The 14,510-nt window shown below is 46.5% G+C and overlaps 9 protein-coding genes across 10 annotated transcripts; 5 read left to right on the top strand and 4 right to left on the bottom strand.

Annotated features, from left to right (window-relative positions):
• Nucleotides 1-1,669: 1,669 nt before the first annotated feature.
• On the bottom strand, nucleotides 1,670-2,194 carry RB195_023082 (uncharacterized protein; the record flags this gene model as incomplete). The annotated part of the gene is made up of 1 exon (XM_064210394.1): nucleotides 1,670-2,194. The coding sequence occupies one exon, from the start codon at nucleotides 2,192-2,194 to the stop codon at nucleotides 1,670-1,672; it is 525 nt and encodes a 174-aa protein (XP_064066275.1).
• Nucleotides 2,195-2,222: 28 nt separating this feature from the next.
• On the bottom strand, nucleotides 2,223-3,662 carry RB195_023081 (uncharacterized protein; the record flags this gene model as incomplete). Of its 2 annotated transcripts, XM_064210393.1 has the most annotated exons (5): nucleotides 2,223-2,696; nucleotides 2,753-2,969; nucleotides 3,025-3,123; nucleotides 3,245-3,498; nucleotides 3,582-3,662. In XM_064210393.1, 5 exons carry the CDS (start codon nucleotides 3,660-3,662, stop codon nucleotides 2,223-2,225), a joined length of 1,125 nt encoding a protein of 374 aa, XP_064066273.1. The 2 variants fall into 2 exon arrangements, with proteins under 2 accessions (XP_064066273.1, XP_064066274.1); XM_064210392.1 differs by lacking the exons at nucleotides 3,245-3,498; nucleotides 3,582-3,662 and having other exon boundaries at nucleotides 2,564-3,031.
• A 428-nt stretch (nucleotides 3,663-4,090) lies between these two features.
• Nucleotides 4,091-4,519, top strand: RB195_023080 (uncharacterized protein; the record flags this gene model as incomplete). Its single annotated transcript, XM_064210391.1, has 1 exon — nucleotides 4,091-4,519. One exon carries the CDS (start codon nucleotides 4,091-4,093, stop codon nucleotides 4,517-4,519), a length of 429 nt encoding a protein of 142 aa, XP_064066272.1.
• Nucleotides 4,520-4,612: 93 nt separating this feature from the next.
• Nucleotides 4,613-6,632, top strand: RB195_023079 (uncharacterized protein; the record flags this gene model as incomplete). The annotated part of the gene is made up of 3 exons (XM_064210390.1): nucleotides 4,613-4,810; nucleotides 5,894-6,066; nucleotides 6,134-6,632. The coding sequence occupies 3 exons, from the start codon at nucleotides 4,613-4,615 to the stop codon at nucleotides 6,630-6,632; spliced, it is 870 nt and encodes a 289-aa protein (XP_064066271.1).
• A 241-nt stretch (nucleotides 6,633-6,873) lies between these two features.
• RB195_023078 (uncharacterized protein) lies at nucleotides 6,874-7,247 on the top strand (the record flags this gene model as incomplete). The annotated part of the gene is made up of 2 exons (XM_064210389.1): nucleotides 6,874-7,145; nucleotides 7,205-7,247. The coding sequence occupies 2 exons, from the start codon at nucleotides 6,874-6,876 to the stop codon at nucleotides 7,245-7,247; spliced, it is 315 nt and encodes a 104-aa protein (XP_064066270.1).
• Nucleotides 7,248-9,344: 2,097 nt separating this feature from the next.
• Nucleotides 9,345-9,566, top strand: RB195_023077 (uncharacterized protein; the record flags this gene model as incomplete). The annotated part of the gene is made up of 1 exon (XM_064210388.1): nucleotides 9,345-9,566. One exon carries the CDS (start codon nucleotides 9,345-9,347, stop codon nucleotides 9,564-9,566), a length of 222 nt encoding a protein of 73 aa, XP_064066269.1.
• Nucleotides 9,567-12,327: 2,761 nt separating this feature from the next.
• RB195_023076 (uncharacterized protein) lies at nucleotides 12,328-12,625 on the bottom strand (the record flags this gene model as incomplete). Its single annotated transcript, XM_064210387.1, has 2 exons — nucleotides 12,328-12,422; nucleotides 12,499-12,625. 2 exons carry the CDS (start codon nucleotides 12,623-12,625, stop codon nucleotides 12,328-12,330), a joined length of 222 nt encoding a protein of 73 aa, XP_064066268.1.
• On the top strand, nucleotides 12,558-14,448 carry RB195_023074 (uncharacterized protein; the record flags this gene model as incomplete). The annotated part of the gene is made up of 6 exons (XM_064210385.1): nucleotides 12,558-12,652; nucleotides 12,811-12,855; nucleotides 12,921-13,208; nucleotides 13,268-13,397; nucleotides 13,447-13,904; nucleotides 14,016-14,448. 6 exons carry the CDS (start codon nucleotides 12,558-12,560, stop codon nucleotides 14,446-14,448), a joined length of 1,449 nt encoding a protein of 482 aa, XP_064066266.1.
• Nucleotides 13,057-14,267, bottom strand: RB195_023075 (uncharacterized protein; the record flags this gene model as incomplete). The annotated part of the gene is made up of 2 exons (XM_064210386.1): nucleotides 13,057-13,261; nucleotides 14,173-14,267. 2 exons carry the CDS (start codon nucleotides 14,265-14,267, stop codon nucleotides 13,057-13,059), a joined length of 300 nt encoding a protein of 99 aa, XP_064066267.1.
• Nucleotides 14,449-14,510: the final 62 nt, after the last annotated feature.

Genomic DNA, 14,510 nt, shown 5'->3' with positions numbered 1-14,510 from the left:
GACCTGTACTTTTTGCCGGAATTGAAGAGCCCTCTTCGAAGATCTCTGAGACTGTGTGTCTGTTTGCAGCGTCATGTGCAGTCGATCTTGTGTACCCGATAAATCTAATAATTTCGGCGGGTGTTCGTCAAGGTCGGAGGCTTTCTATAATCGTCGTTATTCTCTCCTACTCCATGCTTAACATGACGAGCTCGGTCACTATGAGGTTATGAACGTTGCTTCCTGCTTGCGGTAGTCGTATACTAATTGCGATCAGGTGTTTGAGTATGCGCTCTGGGAACGCTTGGGGCAGAATATTACTTGTAGTCGTTTCTCTAATTTTTTTAGATGTAGGTATAGTAAAAATAACATAAATGTAATCGAGCAAACAGTCGAGTTCCATACGGGCGTCAGCGGCACCTTCACAGCAGTGCGCTCATTTATAGTAGGGTCAAAACGACACGAAGCACGGTGCAGTTGTGTAGGCGGTCGCGCTCGAAGCGGTGTGGTGGAGCGCAGCGGTTAGGATCGAGTGAGAAGCACTGTTATCGGTGATCATTGCTGCAGTTCATGATAGTTCCACCTCGATTTTAACCGCTATCTTCACCGCGCCGCTTCGAGCGCAACCGCCTACGCAACTGCAGTGTGCTACACGTCCTCTTGACTCAACTATATTTCACGCAGTGTAGCGTCAAATGTGCGCTCTGTAATGGAGTTGCCGCAGGCGCCCAATAACGGTACGTAAGTACGGACGTGCGATATTTTTGCCCTGACTGTATCTAGTGGGAATTTGGAAGTAGTAGCATTTTTGAAAAGAACGATTCAGAACAACGATGATTTCGTATGGAACACAAGTAGAGTTGAGAAGGAAGAGGTTGAATTATGTGAGATGAAATTGGCTTGTAGCACTTTCAATTTGGACTTAAACAGTGGTCTACGTCCACATACAGCTCACTATGGAACATTTACATTTATATATATATATATATATATATATATATATATATATATATATATATATATATATATATATATATATATATATATATATATATATATATATATATATCACCTTGATCACCTTGACTCCCGTTGATCTTCTATTTGTCCCGATCGCGTGCCAGAGTAGCCCAGTGGTTCCTCCTTTCGCGTGGGACACGAAGAGCATCATATTTTTCTTTGAAGGATTTCGTGAAGAAATCTGACCATCGGGTCGGCGGTCTTCCTGAAGTGCGCTTCGTGAAGAAATCCGACCCGATGGTCAGATTTCTTCACGAATCGCGGGGAACCCGGTCGCTCACGGCTCTGGTCCAACGGTTGTCGTTAAAGCGCATCACGTGTCCGGCCCACCTTATTTTACTTTCCTTGGCAAACGCGGCGGCGTCTCTAATCTTCGATCGCTGACGTAGTAGAGAACTTCGAATCCCGTCCCTCACTTGAGAAAAACGGCATACTCCTAGCATCACTCTCTCAAATGCGCGTTCAATGACGCTCACCGCGTTTTCTTCCTGCTTGCGAAATGCCCAGGTTTCCGAAGCATAGGTCAAAGCAGGAAGTACGGTGGTGTTGAAGAGGTGAGCATGGAGCCGGGTGTTCCTGGTCTTCTTCATTACATCCTCGATGCTCTTATACGCTCCCCAAGCCGCTCGTATCCTCCTGCCCAGCTCGGGGGTCAGGTCGTTCATCATGTTCAATTCCCGACCCAGATAAACGTAGCTGGTGCTTTCGGATATGTTCGTTCCGTTGAGCGTGAATGGGGCATCCGAGACCCATTGCGCATGAACATCGTCTTTTGTAGATTCAGCTGAAGACCGATGCATCTACATGTTTCGTCGAATTCGGTCAGCATTCGTTCCTCTTGGCTGATACTAGGTGTTATCAGCACGATGTTATCAGCAAGGCACAAATGGTGTAGCTGCCGACCATCAACCTTCACTCCCATGTCGTCCCATTCCAACTTTCGCATTGCGTTCTCGAAGGTGGCTGTGAATATTTTGGGTGAGAGTGTATCACCCTGTCGGACCACCCTCTTCACGTCTACGACGATATTCTTGTAAAATGGCGAAATTCTGGTCGTGAAGTCACTGTACAACTCTCGAAGTACCTTTATGTACTGAGTAGGGACACGTTGGTTGTCCAAGGCTTCCACTACCGCTTCCGTCTCAACTGAGTCGAAAGACTTCTTCAAGTCGATAAAGGTGAGACAGAGCGACATCTTGCTCTAGTGATACCTCGATGAGTTTCTAAACGGTGTGAATGTGGTCAATCGTGCTTAATCCTTTTCGAAACCCTGCTTGCTCGCATGGCTGTCCTTCATCCAAGACTTTTTCAATCCTATTAAGGATTACTCTTGTAAAGAGCTTGTAGATGACGGACAGTAGGCAGATTGGACGATAGTTGCCGATGTCATGTGGATCTCCCTTTTTATACAACAACACGGTCTTGCTGGTCTTCCACTGTTTAGGAACCTTGCATTCCGACAGATAACGTGTGAAGAGTTTCGCCAAGGTGTTGATGAGTACTGGCAGAAGGTTTTTCAGGTGTTCTGGTCTTATTCTGTCGGGACCGGGTGCCGTACGATTTTTTACCGATATGATAGAATGTCGTATTTCGGACGGGAGAACCTCTGGAATGACATGTCTGTCTTCCCTTTGATGGTGAGGAAGCAAGTGGACATGGCTGTCGAACAGATCAGAGTAGATGTCGTAGGTGATTTTCTCCATCCCCCTTCTCGATGCAATGGCTGTTCCCTTTGGGTTCCGGAGTCACTCACCCTCGTCTTGCGACTGGCGAAGTCTCGACGGGCATAGCGGATGCTTTTCCCCGCCTCTGCAGCTTCAGCCAGCACTTCTGCTCTTCTCTCTTTTAGGTCTTCCTTTATCGCCTCTCTGCAAAGCCTTGCGAACTCGGACTTGAGTTCTTGGTTCCCTGCGGCTCGTGCTTCTCCACGCTGGCGTATCAGCTCAAGAGTTTCGAGAGTTAGGCGTCTCCTGGTCTTTAAAACTCTCAGCCTTCTTCGCGCAGTCGTGAAGGTGTTCAAGGAACCGGTCATATTCCTCGTAGATGTCCATTGCGGAATCTTCCCAAAGGCCGGCTAGCGTAACGAAGAATCGATGATAGTCCTGGGAATCCCAAATGGATGGTCTTAGTCGTCATGATGAAGCCTCTCCCCCTGGTCATTCCATTGTAGGCCGTGGGTCCCGATGTGAAGTTCCTCCGGGGTTCTTCTTGGGCCAACTTTGCCGTTGAAATCGCCAATTATGACCTTGTAGAAGGCATGATCTTCTCCAGGTCTATATAGAAAGCTTCGACATCTTCGTAGTTTGATGTTGGGGCGTAAGCGACGGAGATAGTCAAAGTTGGTGTTGGACCACATCTTCTCATCCGCAGACGTCCGATTCGGGTCGTAAGTTGTTCGAAAGAGTCGATGTTCTTTGCCATACTCGTGTTGACGAGGACGCCAACTCCACCAACACCTCTACTGGCGCTTTTTTTGTTTGTTCCTAAGAACTTTTGTTCCTAAGAACAGTTCTTCTCCAGTTTCATATACGGCGTTGAGAGGGTGACGTCGTCTCGTCTCGGTCAGTCTGATGACGTCGTACTTGATCTTCCTGGCTTGCATCATCAGATCTTCGATGGCCGCTTCCGATGCAAGCGTACAGATTACAGATACAGATTGCCATCCTAGTCCTTTTCCGTTTCGGTAGCCTATATCACTCCTGCAACCCCGTCCTACCTGGCGCTACCGTACCAGGCTTTCCTCCGGAATCAGGAGACTCTTTTCTATCACTGTGTTTTGCATAAAATTTAAAACACATGGGCAGGTTCAAGCCTCTAGTCCCATGAGTTTCTGGGAGAACTTCCGTTCTCCCGTAGTGGACATGTGGAGCTTATTTGTTGGAGGCGACTCCAAACCGCCTCCCTTGCACCACCCACTCACCTAATTGCAAGCTTTTGCCCGGACCGACGTGCGGGATGCACTAGTATTACGAGCCGATCCTGGCAGAGCAGAAACAGCGAGTCAGCTGCAGGCAACCAAAAACTCACTTCCGAGCTCGCAAGACTTTGCGAAGCGGCGATAAAAGAAGACCTCAACGAGAGAAGAGCAGAAATGTTGGCTGAAGCTGCAGAGGCGGAACAGAGCATTCGTCACACCCGTCCGAACTTCGCCAATCGTGAAACAACAATGACTGCTCTGCGGACCCCATATGGAGCAGCTTTAGCATATCATTCCAAAGGTCCTCCCTTCCAAAGTCCGACATGCCATCATACTTCACCCGGTCCCGACAGAGTCAAGCCTGAACATCTGAAGTACCTGCCGTTAGTCCTCATCAACACATTGGCGAGGCTCTCTACTCGTTATCAGTCAGAATCCAAAATTCCTAAGCAATGGAAAACCAGTAAGATCGTGCTATTGTATAGGAAGGGTGGCTCAAAAGACATCGACAACTATAGCCCAATCTGTTTACTGTCTGTCATCTACAAGCTCTTCACAAGGATAATCCTAAACAGGATAGAGGGAACATTACATGAAAGATAGCCATGCGAGCAAGCAGGATTTCGAAAAGAATTCAGCGCGGTTTACCACATACCCACGGTTCCAAAACTCTTAGAAGTATCGCGAGAGTACAAGATGCTGCTGTGTCTCACTTCCATCGATTCGAAGAAGGCCTTTGACACAGCTGAGGCCGAAGCGGTCATGGAGGCCTCGGACAACCAAGACGTCCCTACCCCATACATAAATATACTTTGTGAGTTGCATAGCAACTTCATGGCCAAATGTTCCCCATTCTACGATGATGTCATAATCGACGTGGAGAGGTTCGTCAAGGTGACACAATTTCCCGCAAAATATTCAGTGCAACTCTCGAGAAGGCGATGTGAGGATTGTAGTGAGACAACATATGAGTGAAAGCTGACGGCCGGCATTCACACCATTTTCGTTTCGCTGATAAGATCGCTCTTATAACATAAAGCATCAATCAGTCTAAACGGATGCTGGTCGAATTTGATGAAACGTGTAAAAAGATCGGTCTTCAGCTGAACCTAAACAAGACGATGTTTATGAGGAACGGATGGGTTTCTGATGCCTTCATTCATCGTCAACGGAACGAACATATCCGAATGCTCCATCTATGTATATCTAAGTAAGCATGATGAACGACCTGACCTCCGAGCTGGAAAGAAAGAAACGAGCAGTTTGGGGAGGATTCATAGAACATCCGGGTCCATGCTCTCCTATGCAGCACCACCGTTCTTCCTGCTTTGACCTAGGCTTCAGGAACGTGGGCGTTTCGCTAGCAGGAGGAAAATGCGATCAGCGTCATAGAACGCGGAATTGAAGTGATGATGCTAGGAGTAATCCGCTTTATGCAATTGCATGACGGGAGTCGGAATTCACTTATATGTCACCGTTCGAAGATCAGAGACGCTGCCGCATATGCTAAGGAAAGCAAAATTAGGTGGGCCAGGAACGTGACGCGTTTGAACGACAATCGTTGGACTAAAGCCATAAGTGACTGGATACCACGCGACATCAGGCACACCGTAGGAAGACCGCCGACTCGATGGGCAAACCTCTTTACGAAGTCCTTCAATGAAAAATACGACGCTTATCGAGTCCCTCTTGAGAAGAGATGTCACAGGTGATATAGGTGATGCAAATTCAAATTTTAACCCAAGTGTTGTGTAATCCTCCACAACGGTTTACCGCCTCATGGTGGGGTGGAGGTGACTCTGGGCGTCGAAATGCGATGCACAGCGGAGGTTCGCCCTCCGGCAGGGTCTCCCAAGGAGTTCGACACATCCGACATTCCGACTTCTCGGAATCGGAAGCCTAGCTTAGAGTAAACCACTGCTAAGATTCACCACCGTCTTGGCAAAATGTCGGAAGGTGGCTTCCTGATCCATATAGGTTGGGCGACGACCTGTGGTGAAAGCTAAGCTCACCGTGGCATGGCTGCTTAGTTTGGGGAAAAGTCTTTTTGCCACTCCAGCATATTCACTGTCTCAGTACCCAGCACACTGGGCCCTGCCGTCTCATACGTCGGACGGTATGGCGACCGATGAGAGACGATCAAATCTCAGGTTGCTAAGGACGTTTTTGATTCTGGACCAAGGCTACACACAGCACTGGCCATGGAGACTGTCTCAGACTGTGTAATTACAACGCGAGAACAGTGTCCACAGAGGCTGAACTGCATGCCCTTCTCGGAGCAGCAGAGCGCGTCAAATTCCACTCAATTGCTCTGCAAGAGATCAACAGCAGAGGGAGCAACGTACGACAGATGAATGACAGTACACTCGCCATTCGTGGAGAGAAAGTTCCGTCGCGAAGTGCGGGCGGAGTTGGTTTTGTTGTGCACCCACCTGTCGTCCATCTTGTCGATTCTCACGAGATCCTGTCACCTCATCTGGCCATTCTTCGCCTTCGCCCTCTGCGCCAAAAACCCTTCAGTATCATCAAGTACTACTCAACAATATCAGCAGCTGATGAATCCGAATTAGACGCGTTTTACGAGGAGCTGGAGGAAGTGATCCGCAATGAGAAGTCTTCTACTCAAATTCGTTGTCGGAGACTTCAACGCAAAACTAGGAAAGGCTACAGAAGAGAAATACAGGATCGGAAGATTTGGACTAGGGGACCAGAATGAAAATGACAATCGTCTCGCCGGGCTGTTGTTCGCTGCTCGCCTCTTTCATGAGAACTCTCCTTTCATGAAGAAACATCATCGTCAGTAAACACGGGAATCGCCCAATGGGGCGATTTGTGTGGATATTGACCACATACTCACCAACCGGAGGTGGTGTCTACTTGACGTCTCAGTAGTACCATCCTTTTGTAGTGGTTCTGATCACCGTCTCCTTCGTGCGAAAATACGACTTAGCCACACGATGGAAAAGAACATCTGCTATAGGCAACGAAGGAGAAAAGAAGTCGTCTACGACGATTGCCTACTCGAGGACTCCTTGTCCCAAGGTGACTGGCACATCGAGGGGGACCCAAACGTGGGCTACGAGATGCTGCTCAGAGGATTACGAGCCTGTGCTGAGCGTGCCTCGAAGCTACGCACGACAAACTCGGATCAAACTTCGAAGACTACCAAGAAACTGTTGGAAAGAAGAAGGACTTTAAGGCTTGATCCAAATGCATCGCACATTGAGCTGTTAGTAGCAAACACTAGCACTGCAGAAAGGCATTGCAGGAGGATCTTTTGAAGTACAGGCAGAAGAACATTGTGGAAGCAGCACAAAAAGAACGAGTCTAAAGAAGTGCCGCAGGGACCTTCGGGAATATAATATTCCGCTAGCAGCCTTGCTGAGCGAAGGCGGGACTCGCACCCTCTTCTCGTCGTGAGATGGAAATCATTACGGAGAGGTTCTGCTCAAACCTTTTCCGTTCCTCAACTCCTGTGTCAAGCCCGATCATCCCCACTGGTAAAGCTCCACCACGGATTCTCTTTTCGGAAGTACGAGTCGCTAAGAGCATGAAACCTAGCACAGCCCCCTGATTTTATATCAACAGACTTTCTTCGGGCCGGTGGCCATCCACTTCCAGCAGCGCACATGACATCCTACCTTCAGAAAGAAAGGATCCCATCTAAGGCAATAACGCCGAAAAGTTAGTTGTTAATAGAGAAAGATCAATACAAATCTTGATTAGAGCTCAAGCTCACACAAAACTGAGCAACAACGAATTGGTGTTGATGACTAGGCAGTTCTGGCGTGACACTAAAATTTTTCCCATGTGACACACTTGATAGCGTGTCCCAGGGCGGGCGACAATACGTCGGTGATTCCGCTCTCAATAAATTTCTACCACTGAACCATCTTCATCGTGTTCTCAGGGCTAACTACAAACTCACACTTTATTCAAGGTGCCGCCATACGCCCGGAACTATCACATGAGTATTTTTTTCTTTCAACTTTACCTGGGCACGTGAGTCATTTTCGGCGAAGAAATGCCGTCATAATAAGATCTATTGTCGGATAAATCTTCAGCTACATTAACACTAGAATGGCGACTAAAAGTGCACACTACGGATAGAATCGTTGCTTATGAGAGCGAGCATCATTTATATTTCACAACTGTTATCATTCAAATGGTAATTAACCACAAAACTAGAAAAAAAAAATAAAACTTAAAACTAGAAACCTATGCCAAAGGTAAACATCGCATAATGGCATTCCCAAAGCGAGTGTTGTTTAGATATTATTAATGAATATCTTGAGAGATGACAAAGGAAGAAAAACGCAACGTCAGTGACATATGAGTACGATTCTAAGTTCGGAAGCGAAGCACACATAGTCATATTTTGAGTGAATGGTCAACGATAGTGTGAGAGTAAGTGCCTGGTTGAAATAGCATCTCCAATTGATCAGTTTCGACTCGGTTTCCTCCATATCGGTTTTTCAGGATCTAAAAAGATGGAGTTCAACCACCACTGAATAAGATACGAACAGAGCTTTACAAAGATGTTTTGGAGTGGATGCTGAAGGTTCGACAAGTTAGAAAGGGATTATAAGATGGTTCAGATAATAAGATGCTGTATTCATATGTGTATATGTAGTAATCAATAACTGAAGACACACAAAATTCCTTTATCCACTACGGTTGTCATCTGATGTTGTCTTTTTTTGGCCAGAAATAGTCCCTCCAATGGGAGGATGAGGGTACGACAAGGCGATACTATATCGCCGAAGCTGTTCACGGCTGCACTGCAATGGATAATGAAATAGCTTTCCTGGGAAGAAAGGGGCATACGTGTTGATAGAAGATTTCTCTCAAACCTTCGTTTCGCGGACGATATCGTTCTCTATTCGAGCAGTACCAATGAAGCAGAAACGATACTAAACGAATTCAACGAAGTAGGGAAGAGAGTAGGATTGCGAATAAAAAGAAAGAAGACACAGTTCATGAAGAATGCCTATTGCGAGGACGGAGGAGTGCACGTTGAAGGCTCCCAAATCGTGGAAACTTCGTCATATGTATAACTCGGACATTCTATGAGCATGGAAAACGACTTGAAGGAAGAACAAAATAGAAGAATGAGGGCAGCATGGGCGGCATTCGCAGCCGTAAGGGAAGCTAGGACCAACTGGCGGACCAAGATCTTTGGGCCCACCTGTTTGACTCAACAATTCTTCCACCGCTCTATTACGCAGCGAAGACGTGGGCAGACACCCCTGCAACGTCTAGGAAGCTACTTACTGCCTACAGAGCCCTTGAGAGATGCCTTCTGAAGTTTAACAGGCGCACACAACGCCTAACCCGTCTTCGCAGCTCCGACTTAACAGGAATGTCTCGTCTTCGCGATCCAGCGGAATATGTATCGGAAGCAAAACATAGATAGGACGGTCACATAATGAGAAGAGTCGACGATAGATGTACTAAAAGAACGCTAGAGTGGATCCCAAGAGTTGCTAAACGCCCTAGAGGGAGACCGCCAACGAGATGGGGTGACGTGTTCGGTACACGGATGGACCAGCTGAGAGCTCAGCTGGATACGGCTCAAGGACCTCGTCAACGTCATTCACGAAACTTGAGAACATCTTCGATGACAATGGCGAGGGAACGAAACGAGTGAAAGAGATGCTGGGGTCTGCACGTCCACTGAAGACGGGCCATCTAAGTATCTAAATAATGGTGGATAGGGGGGGGGGAGGTCGTAAGGTACCCGCAGCCGACTATCCTCTTCACCGATCCGATCACCTCTTCTGCATTGCCTGCAGAAGAGGCTGCCAGTAGATAAGAGCAGACATATCTCAGGTTAGCTGTGACCTCTAAGCCACGCACATCCATCACAATTTCTCAGAGGTCATGTGCCGTGTTTGTATTGCAATAACTTAATAGAGTTGACTTCAGGGAAGGTTCAAAGAATAAAATGGCAGCTACATATCAACGTAGAAAATGAAGATGTTAAAAATGAAGCAAAAACGAAGATGCTTTGTACAAAAACAAAACAGCATCAGAAGACATGAATGAAGATGAAAACGTCACAAAATAAAAGTCGAAAAGTGTAAAAACGAGAAACTGGTCGTTGAAAAACGTAGATTTGTGACTGGAAAAACGTTATAGAAGAAATAGACATATACTTGTATTTATACATAGCATATAACGCATAAGTGCATTGTATTTATTTAATACTGCATTAGTTCGTAAAAATTTCGATTTGCTTATTTGATGCAAATAAAACACTACTATTTTCTATTTCAGGCATTTTGAGTGCAATCTTCCGATGTATCTCTATACGCAAGCGATCGATAGTCGGTACAGAAGCAATACCAAGGTTACTATGATCCTGCGAGGAAAGTAAACACAAATGGCGCCAAACTTCGCCCACGGCGTCGAATTTGAGGGCGGACACCACAGTACCTTAAAGTTGAGCATGACGGGTGCCACGGCGTAGATTTGTTCGTAGACGTTACAAAGGTAATAAAATGGCGTGAAACGGGTTCCAGGGCGTCGATTTGTGCGTAGAGGTCAGAATGGTAATAAAATACCGTGAAACGAGTCGATTTGTGCGTAGAGGTCAAAATGATAATAAAATGCCGTGAAACGGGTGCCACGGCGTCGATTTGTGCGTAGAGGTCAAAATGATAATAAAATGCCGTGAAACGGGTCGACTTGTGCGTAGAAGTCAGAATGCTAATAAGATATCGCGAAACGAGTCGATTTGTGCGTAGAGGTCAAAATGGTAATAAAATACCGTGAAACGAGTCGATTTGTGCGTAGAGGTCAAAATGATAATAAAATGCCGTGAAACGGGTGCCACGGCGTCGACTTGTGCGTTGACGTCAGAATGCTTATAAAATACGGTGAAACGGGTCCCACATCGTTGATTTGTGTACTAGGCCTGCTATTGTATGGCATTGTATTTCTGTCTTCTACCGCCATAACACTAAACTTTTCTTGCCTTCATTCTCACCTCTCAGTATAGGATGTTGTTATGTTGTTAGATAACGTGAAAGTCATCGTACAGATAAAGATCTACATCCTCAGTCAGATGTCGTAAACAGCCTGCTCCTAGCAAAGACTTTCTACATACGTGTATATAATTTCTGTAGAAATCATCTGCTGTGCATGATGAGTATAACGTATGGAGGACAGGATCCCGTTCATCTTACTTCGTGCGGCCGTATTTAAACACTTTACACGCAGCAAAGATATCCCTCGGTAGTTGTGGGTTCCGTGACAGATAACGTCTTGTGAACAGCAATTGTGATAGTGTGTCTTCATGAAACAGGTATATTTTTGTCGATGTGTAATGGACGGATGATCTTCATCCTCTTATGGACCGCGAACAGAGCAAGAGATTTCAGCATTTCTGTGCTAATCACATAATCTACAGCAGATTTTCTATTTTAATCTTCTGTGCAAGTGGAGTTTCCTCTCCGACGACTCCGTTGGCAATGCTGAAGTCAGGCAAACAGCTCTTCATTTTGCAGCTGTACAGTTTCAGTGGAGCACAGACCTTTCTCGGTTTCCTGTCTCCCCACCCCTTCAAAACTCCTTCACTCTTGACATCCATTCGTTCTCACGATCACGATTCATCTGACGACGCAACCTTCTTAGATGCTTATGGCTCTCAAGCAGTACTGATGACATATACAGAAGGGATCTTGTTGCAGCAGATGCAGACTTCCTCTTGATAGTTGCCATCGTCCGCTGGCGCTGCTCTACACGCGTTAAAATGTTAATCCTTGTCATGTAAGCTAATGTCGACGATGATTACTGCTGAGTGTGGAGGTGATGACGAGACCCGCAAGTAGTTCACATAATTCAAGCATACGGTAATTGTTTACCGACGTGTGTTCCACAGGCTAGTATCATTTATCTAGCAGCACGGATTTTTTTCAAGGGCTATCTTTGCGCTGACGTCGATTACGATAGTGATCTTCTACTGGCTGGATACCTCAGAGTTCATTATAGAAAGCGTCTTTATCGTTGTCTTCAGTGCTGTACGTGGTGGCATAATACTATACAATACACAATACTTTCACTGCACTCGTACTTTCTCCTCAGACGCTTCTGGCTCAGATCTCCATTAGTGTAGGTTACACATACAGAGCATCTTTGATCTTGTCTCCGCAAATGAAAAAGCAAAATTCTTCCTCGACATATGAACCGAGAGCATTTTTTTTGCAGTGCTCTGAACACAACTGATGTGGGAGTCGACATCATAAAGCTTTTTTTTACACTTTGTACTCCAATGTATATCGACAACCGTTTGCGAAATTTCTTTCTGCATTCTTCGTAATTCAGACTAACATATCGATCTTTTGTTGAGGATGAACTCCTGGGCCTCTTTTCTGGACCCATACCTTCAAGCTGAGAGGAACTGGGTGTTACTCGGAGCTGAATTCGAGGTCGTACACAGCCCTAGAATCCGACAGAATCGGATATCCGATAAATGGGTGTTCCTTGCCAAAACGTAGTCGACCTGTGGCAGAAGAGTTTCATCAAAGCAAAATTAATAATGAATTAAAATAAGAATCGAATAATCTAAAGTATGATACCTCCACGGTGATTTACCGCCTCATAGTGGGGTGGAGGTGACTTTGGACGTCGAACTGCGATGCACAGCGGAGGATCATCCTCTAGCATGGTCGCCCAAGCTGAGAAGGAGTTCGACACATCCGACATTCCGATTTCTCGGAATCGGAAGCCTAGGTAAGAGTAAACCACTGCTAAATTGCTCCATTACCGTCTTGGCAAAATGTCGTAAGGTGGCTCCCTGATCCATATAGTTTGGGGGACGACCTCAGTGAAAGCTGAGCTCGCCGTGGCCGGGCTGCTTAGTTTGGGGAAAAACACTTTTGTCGTTCCAGCATATTCGCCTGCACACTGGGTCCTGCCGTCTCAGACATCGGACGGTATGGCGACGGTGAGAGGCGATCAAATCTCAGGTTGCTAAAGACGTCTTTCATTCTGAGCCAAGGCGACACACGCAGGACTCGCCATGGAGACTGTCTCCTACTGTGTATTTACACGCGGTAACAGTGCCCACAGACGATGACCTGCATGCTCTTCTCGGAGCTGCAGAGATCTCGGATGTCAAATTTCACGTGATTGCTCTACAGGAGACCAAGTGCAGAAGGAGCGACGTACGACAGATGAATGACGGTACACTCGTCATTCGTGGAGAGAAGGTTCCGTCGCGAAATGTAGGCGGTGTTGGTTGTTTGTTGTGCATTCATCTGTCGTCCATCTTGTCGATTCTCACGAGGTCCTGCCACCTCGTTTGGCCATCCTTCGCCTCCGCCCTCTGCGTCAAAAACCCTTCAGTATCATCAACTGCTACTCACCAACATCAGCAGCTGATGAATCCGAATTAGACGCGTTTTACGAAAAGCTGAAGGAAGTGATTGGCAACGAGAAGTCCTACAAATTCGTTGTCGGAGACTTCAGCGCAAAAGTAGGAAAGGCTACAGAAAAGGAATACAGGATCGGAAGATTTGGATTAGGGGACCGGAATGAAAATGGCAATCGTCTCGCCTGGCTGTTTGTCCGCCTCTCGCCTCTTTCATAAAAACTCTCTTTTCATGAAGAAAGATCATCGTCGGTGGACATGGGAATCGCCCAATAGCGCGACTCGTGCGGAGATCGACCACATACTCACCAACCGGAGGTGGTGTCTACTTGACGTCTCAGTAGTACCATCCTTTTGTAGTGGTTCTGATCACCGTCTCCCTTGTGCGAAAATACGACTTAGCCTCACAATGGAAAAGAACATCTGCTATCGGCAACGAAGGAGAAAAGAAGTCGTCTACGACGTACTCGAGGACTTCCTGTCCCAAGGTGACGAGGAGGACCCAATCTTGGACTACGAGATGCTGCTCAGAGGATTACGAACCTGTGCTGAGCGTGCGTCGAAGCCGCGCACGACAAACTCGGATCAAACTTCGAAGACTACCAAGAAACTGTTGGAAAGAAAAAGGACTTAGAGGTTTGATCCCAATTCACCGCACATTGATCGGTTAGTAGCAGACACTAGCTGCAGAAAAGCGTTGCAGGAGGATCTTTTGAAATACAGGCAGAAGAATATTCTGGAAGTAGCACAAAAAAGAACGAGTCTAAAGAAGTGCCGCAGGGATCTCCGCGAATATCATATTTCGCTAGCAGCATTGCTGAGCGAAGACACCTCCTCTCGTCGTGAGATGGAAATCATTACGGGGAGGTTCTGCTCGAACCTTTTCTGTTCATCAACTCCTGTGTCAAGCCCGATCATTCCCACCGGTGAAGCTCCACCACGGATTCTCTCTTCGGAAGTCGCTATGAAGAGCATGAAACCTGGCACAGCTCACGGACCTGATTTTATTAATGTGTTCGGAAAGTATCTGCCGAAGTACGGCAAAATTTCAAAACACAATTTTCTAACAACACTTTATTATTCGACGAAACAATCTCCATCAACATCGACAACCTTCTGCCAATGTCTCACAAGATCACGGATTTCTTTGGCGTAGAACTCTAGCTTAGAGGGTAGACTTGGAGGCGAAGAAGGCTCGAAGGTCATTTTCGAGGTGGT

The sequence above is a fragment of the Necator americanus genome, chromosome X (assembly GCF_031761385.1).
Source record: "Necator americanus strain Aroian chromosome X, whole genome shotgun sequence".
Lineage (NCBI taxonomy): Eukaryota > Metazoa > Nematoda > Chromadorea > Rhabditida > Ancylostomatidae > Necator > Necator americanus.
The sequence above is the reverse complement of the archived record's forward strand: the minus strand, read 5'-3'. Positions and strand labels throughout refer to the sequence as shown.